Here is an 18,487-nt window from a genome sequence, read left to right on the forward strand (position 1 = left end):
CATGCATCAAACAACAGTAGCATTAGCCCTTTCAAATACCTCAAATGGTACTGAAAGTGGTTAGATGTGTTTCTCCAACCGTTATTTGCAGTCATCACGAGGAAAGAAATGGGTGACATCACAGAGAACCACGCTCTTGGAGCAGGGTTCTGCGTTGTCCAGCTGGCCACCTGTCAGACAGGACCTCAAATAATGTAACTAAACACTTCCCCCAGTAGTTCACATATTTCTATATTCTACAAATCGGCTATTCTCTTCTTTCCTTGAAAAGATTTTTTTTTTTAGCTAAACTACAAGACAAGCTATAAAATGCTAGTTACGGATCCATTGCTGATACTGTGCCCAGTAATGTAATGACAAAGAAGATACTTGGAGGTCTTCTCAACATTACCTGAAAGCTAACACTCTCATTTTAAAGTCTAATAGAAACATGAGAAATTCGTATTGTTTAAAGTCCCTGAGGGGAGAGCCAGCGAGCGTGATGGCAAGAAGACGTACAGTGTGCGAGCCAGCCATAGCAAATCTCCGATTTTTCCCGCAGCTCTGCACCGACTCCGAACTGCCCCAAGGGTTTGTCACAACCACCAGCTGAGGCTTGCTTCACCCCTTTCGCCGCCGACACAGAGGAGGGCTATTCCCGCCGGGGCGCCGGCCGCCCCTCAGCGGGCAGCTCTGCGAGGGGACGCCGGGCCTCCCCGGGCGGCGGGCGGCAGGCAGCGGCACTCGGCCACTGTTCCGCCCCGCCGCCTGGCAGCCGGGGAGAGGGGGCGGGAGCCGGGCAGGAGCGGCGGCAGGAGCCGGGCGGGCGGTGCCGAGCCCTGTCCCTGGTGCTGATCGCACCCCACCGCCGGCCCACCCGGCCCCCGCCGCGTCCCCCGGGCCCCCGCCGCCTGCCGCCTCCGGGAGCGGAGGGTGTGTGTGTGAGAGGGGTCGGTCCGTCCGCGCTGAGCGCGGGGAGCCGCCCGCCCCGCTCTGCTCACCTGCTCGGGGCCCTGGAAGCAGATCTTGCAGATGGGGCCGGCCCCGCCGGGGTGGCTGCCGCTGCCGCTCTCGCTGCTGCACACCGAGCGGGTCTCGGGTTTGTCGCCGGCGGCGGCCCCCGCCTCGGCGCGGCCGCTCTCCGAGCCGCCCCTCCGGCCCTCGCCGGCGCTGGGGCCGCCGCTCTCTCCCTCCTCTGGGGTGTCCTCGCTCGCCTCCCCCGCCCCGGCCGGCAGCTCCAGCGGGGCGGCAGGGTCTCGCTGCGGATCCCCGGGCGGGAGGACGACGCTCCCCCCGGCGCAGCTCATGCCGGCGCCGGCCCGGGGCACCCGCTCACCGGCTCACGGCTCAAAGGGACGGATGGCGGCGGGGGGGAGAGAGCGGCGAGAGCGCCCTTCTCGCTGCCGGCGGCCGGGAAGGTGACCCCGCGTGCCCGCCTCCCTCCGCCGTGCTCCGCCAGCCGGGTCCGGAGCCGCGCCGGCGGCGTGTGCGTGTGAGCGGGCGTGAGTGTGTGTGGGTGAGCGCGTGTGTGACTGCGTGTGCGTGGGTCTGGCGGCGGCGGGGCGGAGCGGGGGAGGGGGGGAGGGAGGGGCAGCTCCGGCACGCGCCGGGTCGGGTCCAGTCGCCAACAGCCGCCCCTGAACGCCGGGGAGAGCGCGAGCGAGGGACCGTTACGGGGCGCGAGCCGCGGCGGGTGGGGGGCAAGGGGGGACGGGGCGGGGGCCGCGCGAGTCAGCCACCGCAGCCGCCGCGGGCCCGCAGCCGCCGAGGCGCCTTCCCTGCCTCCCCCGCACCGGCGCGGTCAGCCCCGCTCCGGGCCGGCGGGCGCGGCGGGGAAACCGCCACCCTCGCCAGCACCCCGGCGCCCGCCCGGCCGGGAGAAAACCCTTCCCCTCCCCCGGACGCCAGAGTCGCACTTGCCGTCCCGCCGGCTCCATGCGTCCCTCCCCTCAGCACCGGCTGCCCCCACGCCCCAACGGCTGCGTACCCCGGCCCGTCGCCGCGGCACCCCCCCCCCTCCCCATCGGGGACCGCTGAGCGTTGCGCAGTGTCCTTCCCTTCATGGGAGGGTCGCCGTCCACCTTTCCCGCCTTGGCCTTGGCCCTAGCAGGTTGTTTTCCTCCCCTCGCCCGTGCACAAACCCTGATCCCGCTGCCGGTCACGGCACCCCAGTGCTCACAGGGCTCCTCAGCCCTGGCACCCCAGTGGAGGACCAGACCCTTTCAGGGATGCGTACAGATCTTTTTACTTTATTGGGTTTTTCATTGCAAAAGATCGCATTTGTAAAAGCTCAACAGAACGAATATTCAACAGTTGTTCTTCAGGAGTGAAACAGTAGTCCTCCTAGTCTTTTGTGGCTTTTTTTTTTCGAATTCATTACATCACCTCATTTTCAAAATTAAATCTGCTAAAACCATCATGATCAAATATCTTCTAAAAAAAACCCCACAGTGGTTAGAAATTCTTTAAAGTTTGGCTGGGGCTGCTAAAGGAAAGTATGTGTGAATTTCAGCATCAAGTATAACACCAGTGCACATTTCATCTCGTGAAAATGACAGCAACTGTCTGCGTAGAGAAAGAAAAAAAAAAACAAAAAACAATTGTGCAGCCATATGCTCTTTCATAGCCACATTTAGATTCAAAGTGTGATGAAATCACCTGTCATCTTCATTGGCTGCTTCATTTCTAGTCTCAAGGCGAGGATGTACCTGGATGAGCTCAGCCACTGCCTTCACCATGTTTTGGTAGTAGTGGCTTTCTTGGAGCGGACATTCTATTCGAAGACCGAAGAAGCAGACAGAACCAAAACAGCACTCCTCGGCCCATGATCACGCGGCTGTCAAGCTCTCTGGGGAGGCTTGCTGAGTATACACCAAACACTTGGTCCAACCTTTCGGCCTGGCTGGAGCCAGCTCAGGCAATATGCTATCTGCAGAAAAGCAGCAGCCCCATATTGCAGGAGAGTGACATTCAAACTAATTGGGGCAAGGTGCAGTTAAAGCCCTTTCAGTCCTCCTACAGTCTGCATCTATTACGGAGGCCACGCGATTGATACATTAAGGACAAAGAACAACACCGCTGTTTACAGCATTGCTCTAAAAAAGTGCATATTCAGAGATTGTCTTCCTATAGTGGAATAAGAGGTAGGTATCATTATACCTCTTCTCATCATCCACTAGTGCCCATTTTCATGAAAATGTTTGTTCTGACGGCTCTGCGGTAGCTAAGCCAGTGCTGGCCATTTAGCCTGGCGTTAGGACAAGATGCTCCAACCCTAAAATTACTTTTGTTCACAAGGTGGTTGTTAAGTAGGTAAGTAACATGGATTCGTCCAGATTTGGTAACTTAAAACAAAAAATGTCACATTGACAGTGGCATTTTGATGAGCTACAGACGCTGTGGAGTTGAGAAATTCTTCTACATACAATTTTTTCATAGCAAAGTGATACCTGGAGGGGTTGCCAGAGAGAGACTAAACAGAATTGGAGAGAGAATTAATCAAAGAGACTAATTCTAAGGAAAGAAGGGGCAATCACAAACAATGAGAAAACAGGAAATGTCAGAACAAACAGATGAGTCCAAAATACTGGGTAAAAGAGAACTAAAGCAGAACCAGAAGGAAAAGACTGTGGAACTAAAGTAGTAAAGTGAGAAATGAATGCTAAAAAGTTACTCATCTGCATCAGAGGAAGACAGCACGCCCTTGCCATTTGCTGTATCTGAGGGTTTATGCCATTTTTCTCATCCTTTTGTTTGTCAGCAAAAATTCAATAAATAACACGGCTTTTGGAAAGGATATGAAGAGAAAATAAAAATGTCAACAGAGAAATGAAATGGCTTCTTAATGTCAGGAAAAGAAAGAAAGATGTGGCCATAGAGAATAATAGAGTGTGTTAAGAAGATCAATCTTTTCTACTTAATCTTGCCCAAAATAAATGTATAACGTGACTCTTAAAAGGGAACACATCTAATACGAATTAGAAGAATGTTTCTTTCACACATATGTAATTAATTTGGAGAGCTGATTGCGAGCGGGTATTTCATAGACATGAGTTTTTTAATACATCACCTGTTTGCCTGTCTACCACTACTGGCACGCTAGCTAAAATAAAATGGCAAAGGCTATCGATCCCCGCGTTTCGGAGTACACGAGAGCGGTTCGGCATGCTGGGGTGGGAGGAGATGCCGGCAAAAGAGCAGAAGGGGTGGAGAACATTATGTAACACAGCCTCCAACCGAAGTAGCGTTCAGCCTTCTGCTGAGCGAGAGAGGGGGACGGGAGCCAAAACCAGAGATCGAAACAGAAAGAAGAAAAATTTAAAGCAGGAAAGGATGTTCTGCTTCGTAACAGCAGTAGTGTAGGTGGTCAGGAGAAAGAAAAAAAGAGAAGCTGAAAGCAGGAAGAATTAATTTGTGATTAAGACAGTGAACTGGAGCTCATGGGATTTATGTTCAAGCACAGCTTTGCCAACCTTGAGCAAGTGACCTCAAGTGGGCTGAACATAGGCTTCCGGTTACCGAAGCACAGGCAGCTAGTCCCCGGCTGGGTGTCCAACAGCTTCCAGAGGACTGTGGCTGACACATTTGCCATCTCTTTTGGGAACTGTGGGACATTCAAACTGGCACTAGAGGCCCAGATGCAGGCACATCTCCCTTAGTCTCTCTCTGTCTTGTTCTCTACATAAAACTGAAATAATAATGTTTGCTTTCTCTGTTCTTCCATTCGAATTTGCAATATTTTACTGGCAGATTCAGGCCATATTTGTACAGTCTTGATCTTGGCTGAGGTATCTAGGCATTGTAACAAGACAAATAATAAGGAACAGTGATGATACAGATAAAAATAACACCGAGGTAGTAAGACTGTGGGACAGTGAAATGAATTGCATTTTCAGCAGGCAATGGAAAAGGCAGGAGAAGTACAACCCCTGAGGGAATGGAAGTTGTCTCTCCTCTATTTTCCTCTCGGTTCTGCTCCAGGCACATTCTTTTTCCCACTGTGCCAACTCAGCGCTGTGCAATTTTTTCCTCCAAATAAACTAATGGAAACTCAAGCCCAGTTTTTTACCTGAGGACGATCAGCTGTAGGTAGAACATCCAGGAAGAAAAAACAGAGGAAGGCATTTGAACGGAGGGGAAGCGTTCAGAGAATGGACAGAACAGGGTTTTTTTTAGATTATTATCTATCAAGACAAACAGTTAAAGTTTTATGTACAGAAGAGGGTGCACAGGAATAACGTACGCGGGTAACAAACTACTCGGGGGATATTATAAGAATGGAAGCACGGTGTTACTGCACATTTAGAAACCAACCCCTGCTCTTCTTTTTTCTCAAAAAGTTTTCATAACTGCATTGGCCTGTACCATAAATACAGTAATAGAACAGCTCAGTGATGGGATTGTTCCATTTTGCTGCTTCCTGTATCTCTGAGGAAAACAAGACGATATAGTTTTAAAATATTAATAAAGGAGTAAAGAGAGTAATGGCCAGTGTATTACATTTAAAACAAAATACTAATGAGATAGTAGACAGTGAAATCTACTTAAATAATAATACAGACACATTATTATTCTATTTACTGAATAGCATGTATATGTCCCTTTCAGAATAAAACTCAAGTTGGTGGAGATGATAACCTGTAAACAAAAATAAGGCATTTTGGCTGTAAGCAAATGCTTCAGTTTAATTTGAAATGCACTTTACGTGTTTAATGCAACATAAAATGTGCTTCTGAGTAATATCCCCATCTGTTAAATTTCCATGTTCGACTTTATTACACTAAAAGATCTGCGCAGATGGTTAATAGCCATGCTAGTGGCTGTGTATTATTTGCTGGTTCACTGAACGTGCCTGATTTTTGTTATGAACACACACTCATCCTGCAGTCGAAGCTTCTACAGTTATGCCAACCAATTAAAATCTCATGCAGACAGAAACCTATTGTCTAATGAAAATCTTTATTTTCACATTGCTCTCTTGCTTTTTTGGAAATGCGTACCTAGGTTCCCTATCTCACCCAGTATTGCTCAACACTGATACATCTCTACATAGCAAAAGCCTCTAGTCTTAGCAGCTGCTGGCGTTTCTTCCTCAAATCTTCACGGGGGTTTCCCGTCCGTGTTGGGGCCCTGAGCGCATCCCCCCTCCCAGAGGGTTGGCTCCCGGGGCTCAGGGCTATCTCAGGGACAGGGCAGCCGCGGGCTGTCCCCTTCCTTCCTTCCATGACTGGGGACGGCAGGGGAGCCACAGCTGGGGCCAACCCCTGCCCGTGGGAGCTGCTTTTAAACTGGGCCTCTGCCATTGGGCCCCCGCCTGAGCTACAGCTCCCGCCATGTCGTAGGCCATGCCTGGCCATGGCCACACCAGTCTGGGCCTACCCATGGGACCACATCCCATCCTGGCCTCATCCCTGTCCCCAGGGAGGTGCCCAATGCCTGGGGCTGGGGGTGCCCCAGTGCCCCCTGGCTGCCCCGGCTGCCAGGCCCTGCCATCACCCATCCAGGGAGCCCCCGACACTCCTGGCACGGGAGCCCTGACAGTTCTCTGTAGCACCTTTTCTTCTGTATTGTCCAAGAAATGGTGATTGGCATCATTTTCATTTTACAGGAGACTTACGGAAACGTGCATCCACTAATTATTTTAATGTGCTTTCAGATGCTTACATGGATGATGATATAAAAGTCTCAAATTTTTATTTTAATACAGTTTTTCTTCTTGGAATATTATCATACCATTCATAATTACTATGTTTTACTTACTGAATTCCTGTCTTATTTGCCAGTATGCCGTTTTTCTTCAGAGCTGCTAATTTATTTTTAAAACATTTGAAGCTACCTAGGAATAATTTTTCTCCACCATGAAATACAGCTTCCTGTGAAATATAGTCTCCCGTTTGAACTTTAACTGTTTGGAAGTATTTTTTTAACATTTTTCCTTGTACCAGTTGTTGAGGGGGAAAAAAAGGCTTAGCATAGCTTCCAGAATGAGGTAATCTTTGTTTGCAAATAAATTTAGTTCCTTGGTTTATTCTGGAAATAGATCAGCTGTCACGGATTCTAGAGGGCGGCCCTCACTGAGTTCAGTTTATTGAAATCGAAATGACAGAATGTCAATTAGCTTTTCCATTACATGTTATATGAACAAAAGCTACTAAGCAAGGCCAAAGTGAATTTATTTTCGTATCAGCTGTACAGATCCCTTTTTATCTGTTTACAAAGAAAAGAAAATTAAACTTTTTTTTTCAATAAGCATTTTCCTTGGATTTCCTTGTCTATAAGCATCAGAATGACTGTAATATGCAGTACAGGCAACCTCAAACCTTGAAAAGTAGTGGTGAGACATCAAAAATAATGTAACAGCTTCCCAAATCCTTACCCACTGGCTTTTAGTCCATTCTGTACACCTCCACTGTATGTCTGACAACTTAAAAAACTGCAAACTGTCCAACGTTTGTAGCAAGGCAATAAAATGTGGCTTTTACTACTGAAATGCCTTCTGGGGGATACCACCATGATCTGAACCCTGGTGTGGCCAGCACTTCAGTACACAAGGCAGGAGAGAGAACTTCCCCTAAGTAGTTGCACGCAAGAAGGAAACACAACAGTGTGTTTGTGATGGTGGGAACTGGAGCTCGTCATACTTACATCATGCTGTCAAAACTCACATCAGATGATACCCATTAAATGAGAATGGATGTTTTTCTTGATAAACCAAACCACAAAGGGCAACAAAATATGTATTTTGCTGAAATATTTTACTGCTATTTATGTGGTGAAAGGAAAAGGGCATGCATCCATATTTGAGATGTTCATTCCTGGCTGAGGAAGCATTGGTCTGGTTGTTTCTCACACCATACGCAGTTCTTGACTGTTTTGTCTCCAAGGGCTCAATTTCATTCTGGAGGTAAAAATATGAGCCCCTGTTATTTGAACTAAAGACCAGATCTTCCACCCTTGATGCAGCAGCAGTTGTAAACCTCTCTGTGTGGTCTAAGCCATAGAAGGTGTCTCAGCTATGATGAATCAGTGTAACTTACAGAATTACCTAATCTAGTAATATTTTCTGAGAAACTGTGGCAAAAACACAAACTGCCAGGTTTGCCTCTGGTTGGACTGAGAGTTTTGCAGCTCTACCAGAAGTGACCTGTGGAAGTTATCAGTTATCTCTTATACAGCTGCTAAAAAAGAGACCAGCTCCTGCAGATATGAAACTTTGCTTCCTAAGGGGTTCCAAAACATTAATATGAGTTGATAGAAGAGCTGAAGGTAGAATTTATAATTTCAAGGTTCCAGCCTGAGTGTGTTTTTCTGTGAAATAATCTCTTGTTCTCTTTATCTTGCTACACACCAGCCCTCTCAAGAAGAAAAAAAAAAGGAAAATACTATCTCATGAGATTGCCCATGTGTATCGGGAGCCAAAATTCTGCTTCTTGTGATAAATTTGTAAGAAAATATGTAATAGTCACCACGGGCCACGCTGGATTAGATTAGGAAGGTGTTACATCACTGAAGAGGGTCTTCTATTTTACAAAATCCACTGTATTTGCCAGTTAAATAATCTTGTTTCAGAAACACAGTTATATAAACCAGAAGGAGTGACACCTTTTATGCTTCTTAAAGGGAAACAGTAAATACTCCATTCTCGCTGATCCCACAGTCATGCCAGATGATTACCTTATGGAATTGAGATGTTAGCTACATCTGTTATTTTAGCTTTTTTGTCTTTGTTTTTTTCCTCCGAAGACACTTGCAGAAAATGTGAGGTAATGCAGCAGCATGTCATCTTGTGTGCGAAAGGAAAAGGAGATGGTTGGTTTTGGCGGAAGCTCGTGAGTGTTTGATGAAGGTCTGTGGCCTGAAATCTATAGTAAAGGAAATGTAGGATTTCCTGTGCATTGCTGATCAGTCCTGGAGTGAGTGTTGAGTAGAGGTTTACGCAGAGAAGTGAAGGATAGTTTTTAGGAAGGATTCTTTATTTATGGCACTGTGATACTTTGCAAGCAAGGTAGAACAAGGCAAGGACAGAAAAGGGAACCATGGACATGCCTACAGTGCAGTAACACGCGGAGCTGGCATGTGGCAAGAGTTACTGTCTTTCATTGAACCTCTTTCATGCAGGTGCTCCCAACACACCACGTACACAAAGGGTAGAGCACAAATCCGTTGGATACCTACTTCCTTCACTGCACACTTTTTGTTTTCACTACAGCAAGGCATGCTAGGGACAAGTGTTCTCGCTAGCGGATATAGCTTCACACTCAGAGTCTGCAAGGTTACTGAGGTTACTGCAAAGAGAAATTGGACAAAATATGCTAAAGAGCTGCAGAACTGGTGGTTCATTAACTGCCCCTCCCTGGTGAACTGTGCATCGTCCAACCGGAACCGGAACCTGAACACTGAATTGAATAAAAACTCCTGCAGAGATAAAGGCATGTGTTAACTACATATGTGACCCTTTTGAAGCACAACTGCAGGAAAAGGATAGACTGAAGGCTAGTCCTGCAACCAGTTTGGACATTCCCTGACTGCTAAAACTGCAAAATGAAACATTCCTGAGTGATATTGGACATCATGGAGGCACTGGGACGGGAGTGGCTTCAGATCCAGTGGCAGACACTTCAGCGAAAACTTTAAGTGTGCTCATCTGAAATCTCTGTCCTTTGGACGCAAGCTGTCATTGCATTCCTCTGAGACATTTACACAGGGCTTGCAGATACGCCAAAGGACCTATAAGAAACCCATGCCCTTCTGCGGCAGCATCTGGAGGTCTGCAGATCAAGCAGGATACCAAAGGGCATTCAAAATGGCACCAAATACCTATGTGCATGCAGCTAATTAAAACCTGAATCAATCACCTCTAGAGAAATAGGAGCAGGGCAAAGTCAGACTGCACTTAAGTGCATCTCAACCTCTCACTATTTCTCTAGACTTCTTGAGAACTAAAGCATTACCACTCCCACTTCTGTTCTGGCACAGTTCCTTTTCTCTCTGTCATTTGGGGTGGCAACAGTAGAGGAAGAGATACATGGGCAATGCTAAACTGGATGTACAGATCCTGGGTACAACTTTAAAATATTCCTAGATTAAGCCTATTGCTAATCATGAATCTACAATTAGTGAACTTGACCCTTGTTCTCCTGGTAACAAACACTTCTTTCTGGAACAATTGCTTGAAACAGCAAGCAATTACCTTCTTCTGTACATTTGATTACTAATTTCTTACCAGAACAATAAAAACCAAGTCACTTCTCTTCCAGTCCTCATATTATAATTTCATTTCTGCTGCCAAAGCATGCCTGGCTTCTGTTTTGTATATTTGATGTGCAGCTGTGGTAGGAAGCCACAAATAGCAGCACAGCGTCTTTAAGAGCTGTGCTGCCAAGGGTAAAAGGACCCTGCAGGGCAGCTATTCTGAGGGAGCCATCCTAACTGTTTGGAAAGTAGCAAGTCATGTTGTGTTGAGAAAGGTACAGAATTAACTAGAAAAGTGTTCTTTTTCCAACTTTTCCCACTGGAAAAGAAAGTGGCTTTTGGCCAACATACACAAAAGAAATTGGTACCCTTTCTTGCTAGTTTGAAAGGCAGCCATAGACTGCTCTAGCTGCGTAATATATTTATGGAGGCATGATGCAGTATGGAAGTATTATACCATATATTGCTGTTTGGTTTTTTACCTGCTGTAATAGATGAGGGATACTTGCAAAGCAATCAATCTGTAGGATACCTTAGGATTAACTAGAAGGGTTTTTTTCATCATTTACAATAAGGATGGACACGTGGTATTTGTTTAACTGAAGAACCTTATACACTCAAGAGAGGAAGAGAAGCATCCTTAAGCTGTGCATACTAGAAACTAATTGCTATTCCTTATTGGATTAGAACGCATGAGTATGCATGGGTGGCCGTGTCTGTCTTCAGGTGAAGTAGAGCAGCCTTTATAAAGCTTACTGGCTGTGAGCTTTTCAAATTCTGCATGTCCCAGAGCCTTCTGTCTCTTTTTAGCCAAGCGCTTAAAGCATAGCACTACTTGAAAGAAAAGCTTGGGTGTTTAATTAAAATCTGAAGAAAGATGTTTGAATGTGTTACCTTAAATTTCAACCCTGTATCTATTTTCTTCTCATAGATGTTTCTCCTGACAGCATCAGCTCTTTTGAAATTGGTCTGTCCTTGTTTATTTGTAATGAGCATTCCCAACTCTCTCTTGATAATATTGCAATGAATCATTCAGAAAATGGAGTGAGTTGGGTGATTTGGTCCAGAGTAAATTGTAATACCCAGTGATTTTTATCTTTTTAAGTCTGGGTCACGTTCACCTGAATCACAGGGAAAATGAGTTTTGGCATCTTCAATAAAAAATGTTCCCTTGGGATGTATACCCAATTTGTAACGATTGTCAGTTACAACAGCTGATACAGATATGAGAAGTTACCAGCTAACTAAAATCAGCACTTTAAAGCTGTAGATCCTGGGAACAAAGTTCAGTAGTACAATTAACTGATCTTTCTGCCTATTTATATACTTTGTCTTCTCGTGCCCATATACATACTAGTAATTTTGATATTAAACAAAAAACATTGTGCATACATTCTTATCCAATTGCATGCCATTATTGACTTTTTATCAAATTTGATATTGCATTCTGAATAATGAAACTGCAACATGAAAATCTCTAAGGGATTCCAGGGCAAGTACATGAACAGAAGCCTGTGGTTACTTCCAATATTCATAGGAACGTAGGTTTCAATGAGCCAGAAAAGATCAAGAGTCTAAATGCTGAAATGTCCTGCCTCTGGCAATAGTCTTTAATTATCTTTCAAAGAAAGTTTACATGGCTTATTTCCACACTGGGTCAAGCCTATCTGAGTAAAAATATATGTTCAAATGCTAGTCATATGGGTGATCTGCTTGTGCCCTAAAGCACTAGATTTGCTTTCCTAAGTCATTCTAATATGAGTTTCCTCTTCTTATTGCTCTCAACCACACTGCTTTAATCTTATCTTTGATACTTAGGAGAAAAGTCAATCCAAAAAATGAGATTCCTTTAGCTAAGTGTTTCCACGATTTCCCTCCATTTATTTATTTATTTTTTATTAATACACTGGCTTCATTATAGGACATGAAAAATTCTAGTGACATAGAGTTTAATTACTGTACTTTTTCTCAAGGGTGTCCTTTTTCTCAAGGGATCTTCTTTGTAATCTGTATCACTGCTCTTACTGCCTTAACTAATAACTAAAAGAGGTCATGTTCTAGGTTAATAGCCTGCAGCTGCAATGTAGAGAAATCTGCAGTACTAAATACTGCTATCTAAATAAACTAGATATAGCTAATAGCGCTATCCAATGATGGTGAGTATTTGCACACAGATGTTGACAATCTCAAGAGCCAGTTCATTTCACTCTACTTGAGTTTATCGTATTTGCACCTACATTGAAAAACAAATCAGGTCTGGAAACAGCATGTTGGTCAAATAATTCTTTCAAGCTGAGGAATTTCTGAAGGTGTCCAGCTGGAGAGAAATGTCTCCAAATGAACTGCAGGTGGTCTCAGCCATTTTGACAGTCTTCACTTCAGATACTTTTATACTCACTGTCAAAATAGACTTTGTGAAAACTTCTTCATCTGTCTGTTCGAGGGAATATAAATCACAAATCCCACTTTGACTTCAATAATTCTTTCAAATTTTTAACAGGGACACAGACAGTGTCCAAAATTATGCTATACTCAGAACTTGTAGAATACAGCATAGTCAGTCTGCATTTCCTTTCCTTTCAAACCTAATAGCCAAATATCTGTATATATCTGTATATATCTGCTCAGAGGGGGCTTATAGTGAGAACTAGCAACTATCAAGCTGGACCAGACATGGAATAAAAGAATTGTCCTCCTATATCTAACATGCCCATCTTGCTCAGTCAAAACAGTTCTCACAGTCTCTTGCTTATGCCTTCACAATTCATTATTATACAAACAAATGGAGTCTTTCTTGTATAAACTGTACAGCATGACCGCACTGATATAGATGATAAAGCTGCTAATGTCTCTTGCATTTGCATTTCATACATGAGAAATGGATGGAGGAAAGTGGAAGAAACTGACTGGAAATTTCAAACTAAAACTTCTATGCCCGTTAGAATTATCCTTTAAGGTGGATTGGGTTTTGAGGTTTGTTTGTTTTTTTTTTATTTAGCTAAAAGAGTTACATGATTTTTGGTTTGCATAATTGTATGTTTTAATGTCTTCTGAGGAAGAACTGCCACCATTTCTTTGTTTATACAGGTACTTTGCAATCCACAATTCCAGCCATTCTACCTAGCAGTGCATCCAGAAACTGTTACTGAGATGAAAACATAAGACTGTTGGAAATGTGCCAGAGAACAGCACTGAATTAAGAGAGAATGAGATAAGAATGTAAAGAATGGGAGCTATGGAGAGGGAGTGGGATATTCTTCACACCTACTAACAATGGTCCTAAATGAGTCCTGACGCTCAGATGTCCCACAATTCTGGATGTCAGCTTTGATGATGATCCCTATGCAAGCATTAGAGCCTTGTTACTACAAGCCTCTCTGCAAGAGTCTAGCTGAGACTAACAAACTTTGCAGCTCACTGCTTCCCCACGCTCCTGCTCAGCTACCGCATGTGTAGCCTGGTCAGAGTCTGGAAATACCTCTAGCTCCGTAGGAGAGACAACTCCACCAGCAGCTGGTGGGCAGACATAGACCTTACCCACTGCCCAGTTCCCACTCCACAGCAGGAGAAACAAATATGAAATGAAAATAAGAAGGGCACTGCACAACTGATTTTCCTTGTCTTCTGTTTTTGGTATGTTTTACACTTGCATTTTGTTATGTAAAAAGCACAACTCATTACTGTTTGCAGCCAGCTGATTTGTCTGCCTTGTTCTTTTCCTTTCCTTCCAGAAATTATTCAAGGCACACAAAACTACAGTTGCCTTCCACCAACAACTATACCAAAAATCCCCACAAAATTATTAAATTGGCATTACCCTCTTTGGCAAATGTTGGAAAAGAGCAAATATTACAAGAGCTGGTTTTGTGTCATGCTTTGTAATCAAGCAAGCAAGCATGGAGACTAACGTAATATATGAGATTTTATTCAAGTAGAGATTAGCATTCTCATTGTCTGAGAAGTTCAGAAATGCAGCAGAGAGAATAAGATATCAAGAGTATCATTTTCCCAGGCAAAGCACATACAATTGCAGTGGATCATTCATTACAATCATTGTACCTGGCACAGAAATGAACACATATGGCATTGCAAATTTCCCTTGCCCCCCAGATTGTAGTATAGTATTATTTATATGAGTACTTTCTGGTTGTACAAATTAGTCTATTGATTTCCAGAATTTCCACCATATGGAAAGAGCCACTTATAACTTTACAGATGTTGCACAGAGCACAGATGGCCACACACACAAAAATGGTGTTTGTAATATTTACATCCCAGGTACTTTGGAAAGACCACCATCTTGCTGTTAACCTTCAAAATGTGCACTCTGCTATCACTGTGCAGCTACTAAGAGGGTAATTAAATTTTCTGTGTGTCTCACAGTGCTACAATACGATTTTGAAATTGGTGATAGCAGAAAATAGGAACACAATACAACGTTTTATTTCATAGCTTTTATCCCGCAAAATAGTCATGATACTTACTTACATCCTGTTGCAACAAGGTGAGATGGAAAACATAACAGTTTATCCAAGCATGTACGTCCCTCATCTCTTCAGCATCCTGGTGAAATTCTCTTTAGCAGTGAATCTTCTATGAGAAGTGATGAACCTGCCCCTACAAGTCTCAGCAGTGTATTCTCAGTCCCATTCAAGGGCTCAGCCAAAGGGCGTGAATGTCCTGTTGTGTTCCCAGCAGAGTTTGAAAACCCTGTTCTCTCAATGGCAGCTGTTACCAGCATGTTGGATGTGCCCCAGTCTGTGAGTAAATGAACCTCATTGTAGCTCCAGGACCTCCACCATCATCAGACAGCTGATTGACTTCCTACTGCTAATTAGGTTTGTTAGCTGAGTGGTCAGTGCCAAGGCAAGTACAGCACCTTTGTGTCCTAGGACAGGACACATAGCGAAGTGGTTAATAAAATTTCAGCACTGTTAAAAATTACCTTTCACAATTTATGGAGAATGGGAACATTTGAGAGTCAGGGAAGGGAAGAGTAAACATGTTGTGAGCTTTAAAAAGAAAGGAAGAAAATGCGGCCAGTCAGCAAAGCTTCTGTTTCTGCAAACAGAAGTACTGGAACAAGTAACTAGACAGACTTCTTGGAGGATAACAAGAAGAGAGTAAAAAACAATGTCACTTTTTTGTGAGAATAGATTATATCAGAATAATCCACTTTCCTTCTATGATGGTGTCCTGGTTTCAGCTGGGGTAGAATTAAATTTCTTCCTAGTGCTGTGTTTTGGATTTAGTATGAGAAGAATGTTGATAACACATTGCACTAGGAAGAAATTTAACTCTATCCCAGCCGAAACCAGGACAGATGGGTAACAGATGCTGCAGAAAAAGGAAAAGCATTTGCTATCATATTTCTTGAATTCAGAAAGGCTTTTGATGCTGTTGTTCATTACATTCTCCTTAGCAAATTAGAAAACATGCTGTAGATGAGTCTAGAAGAGAACAGACAAAACCCACATTGGAAAAGCCGTTCTCGGAGACAGAGAGGCTACTGAGGGGCACAGTCAATGTGGAAGTTTGTATTGAATGGGTTCCATGAAGGTCCAGTGATATTCAAGTGATACTCTGCAGCAAGGCACCGCAAATTAGTTCCTTGGGAAATCTTTCCTGGTAAGGGTAAGGATAAAGATACTAAATGCCTCTCAAGACAGTGGCATTCTCATTAACAGAGATTTTAAATAACAAACTAGAAAAAAAGTTGAAAAAACACAGGTAAGAAGCTGAGTATCGTAACCTCTCTTAACATCCATGTTAACTGATTGTTTTGGTACTCAGGGGACCTGAGTAAATACAGGGACCTGGTCAAATACATCTCAGACCCTCTTAAAGGTTCATTTAGCTTAATGCATGCTCTGACTCTAACCATAACAAACAAGGCAAATATAAACCAATGCATAGTCTCTGTATATGCCTCTGTTGCAATTTCTGTTAGCTCTTTAAGGCCTCTTTAAGGGTTTCTCAGGCTGGAGGTTACATCTAGAGCCGGTAGCTTCTAATACATCCATGGATTTTCCAAGGCTTTCATCAACCTGCTTGTAGTTTTGACCTGACACCATGTAGAATTATTGAAATCTACAGTGTAGTCATGTGTGAAAAAGTATTTCTTTTTAATTTTAAACCTGCTGCCTGATACTTTCACTGAATTAATTTAAACCTTAACATACACAGTGAGTAACAGAGGCATGACTTACCTCAGGCAGAGGCACTGGAGTTACTGCTGCTTACCCCAGACTGGAAAGGAGAGAACATCCTTCATGCTGTGTTTGTTCGCTCTTTCAAGAAACATTAGTGCATACCTCATGGCAAATGTCATAGTATCAGCTAAAATTGTTCCTAATTTTTCAACCTCATTCTTTGCAACTTTACCCTTGTGTCTCACAAATTAAAGTGTCTCCATATCTACAACATAGGTAGTTCACCTGTTGACTAGAACAGCTCATCTAACGGAGTCACGAGTAGCAAGGAGGATCAATTGTTCATTGTCTTTTCCATGGTAGAAATTAGGGAATATCAGATGAAAGTAGTGAGTAGCAGTTTCAGAGCAAACAAACAGCAGTGGTTCTTCATACCAAGTATTTACACTGTCTGTAGAGCTCCTTCCTGCAGGATTTTGCAGATGCTGAAGCTTTTACACTGGTTTAAGAGAGGATGTATCTATTTCATGGGAGAGAAATCCCTTGAGGATAACTAAATACACAGGAGCCACATTTGGCTTTAGGAATCCCTGACTCTCAAATGGTTAGAGGCTGGAAGTAATACTAAGAAGTATCATATAAGCTTGTCCAGTTCTTACACCCTTCGCAAAGCATCTGCATTTGATTATTAGCAGAGAGGCTACTGGGCTAGATGGACCTTTGGTCTGACCCCTTATGGCTGTTTCTCTTCCTGCAAATTGGTACAAAAGTAATGTATCAAGTAGCATGAAAATAAATCTACTGTTGGATTTGTCTAAAGACAATGTCTAATAATGCATAACATATTATTTTCTATAACAGCCTTGCTGTTATAGTGATGAGGCATTGAGTCCTGCCCCCAAAGCCAGACATGACCACTGATAGACACAGTGGTTGTTTCTGTGCCTAAGGGGGCAAATGCACTCCACAGTGTGCCTTACAGTCTTGGTCTAGTGCTGGTTCAGATCGAGGTGTTTGCTGGTGTGTGCTGCATCTGCCTTCCTGCCTGCACTCCTGGGTCTTTGCAAAGGAAACCAGACGTGCAGGAGAGGAAGGGTATCACCCATGGCTCATCCTGGTACGGAATCAGGCTACTCCGGAGGAGTTCACCTTGTATATTCGCCCCACATTGTCAGCACCAGGCTTTGTGAGGTGATGTAACCACTGCCTGCCACATATGACCACATGGTCTAGCTGGTTAGAAGCCCTTCATCAGCTAGAAAGTGCAGGTATCTTGCAGTATAGACGTATCCATAGTTTTTGCTTGCCACAAATAGGCTTGCCGCACGTATGAGGGTGTTAATATTTTTCTTTGCATTTATTCTATCTTGGCTTCATTGTACATTTAGATTAAACATAATGAATGTGTTGCACAATTGCACAAATATTTCTGTACATCCCCTGGAAATATACTGTCTTGCAATGCTAAACTGATGTACAAAAGAATGACTATGCTGCTGCATATTATCATTTCTTGCAAGTAATTTCAGCAGAGCTGTACAGTGGACTTTGGGCCAAGCCTTAGCCCAGTGTTTTGCTCCTGTGCCAATCTATGTGAGGCAGCCATTCACATCAGTAATACTCTGCCAGAGGCTGATATCAATCAATGCACCTTCATAAACTTTGCATCATGACTATACGTGGCAGATGTAGGACTGGTCCTGTTTGTATTTGCCATAGCTTTTAGCTAAAGTACTAACAAACCACCATCATAATATCAAACTTTTATGTTCCAGAAATTCCTTCCTGCTTGCAAGAATACAGTATTGTAATAATTGTAACAACATTAAATAATGCATAAATAATCTTGATTTCTTTTTGAGAAGCCAAATTTTGCCACTATTTTGATGAGTAACTCCTTCTCTAAGAATGGTCCTCTTTGGTTTCATTTTCATGTTTTTGTTTGGTAATACTGACAGAAAAAATATGACTCAACAGGCATAGGAATATCAGAACCTGGACCACTATAATTGGTAAGAAACCTAAGATCATTAGAAAAAAAATAAATCAAGATTTGGTATCAAGATAGAATTTCTCTAAATCTAATATACACTGAAGTTCTAAATGTGACTGACATTAAGAAAAAATATGGCTTTCATTATTCCTGCACCCTTAGACACTGTAGT

General features: G+C 43.7%; 1 protein-coding gene across 1 annotated transcript in view; it reads right to left on the reverse strand.

Annotated features, from left to right (window-relative positions):
- MARCHF11 (membrane associated ring-CH-type finger 11) overlaps positions 1 to 1,286 on the reverse strand; it is a 35,659-nt gene extending 34,373 nt beyond the window's left edge. The window contains exon 1 of the mRNA XM_075140695.1: positions 981 to 1,286. Within this exon, the coding sequence (XP_074996796.1) occupies positions 981 to 1,286 (306 nt within the window). The remainder of the gene's footprint in view (positions 1 to 980) is intronic.
- Positions 1,287 to 18,487: the final 17,201 nt, after the last annotated feature.

This window comes from Calonectris borealis, chromosome 2, assembly GCF_964195595.1.
Source record: "Calonectris borealis chromosome 2, bCalBor7.hap1.2, whole genome shotgun sequence".
Lineage (NCBI taxonomy): Eukaryota > Metazoa > Chordata > Aves > Procellariiformes > Procellariidae > Calonectris > Calonectris borealis.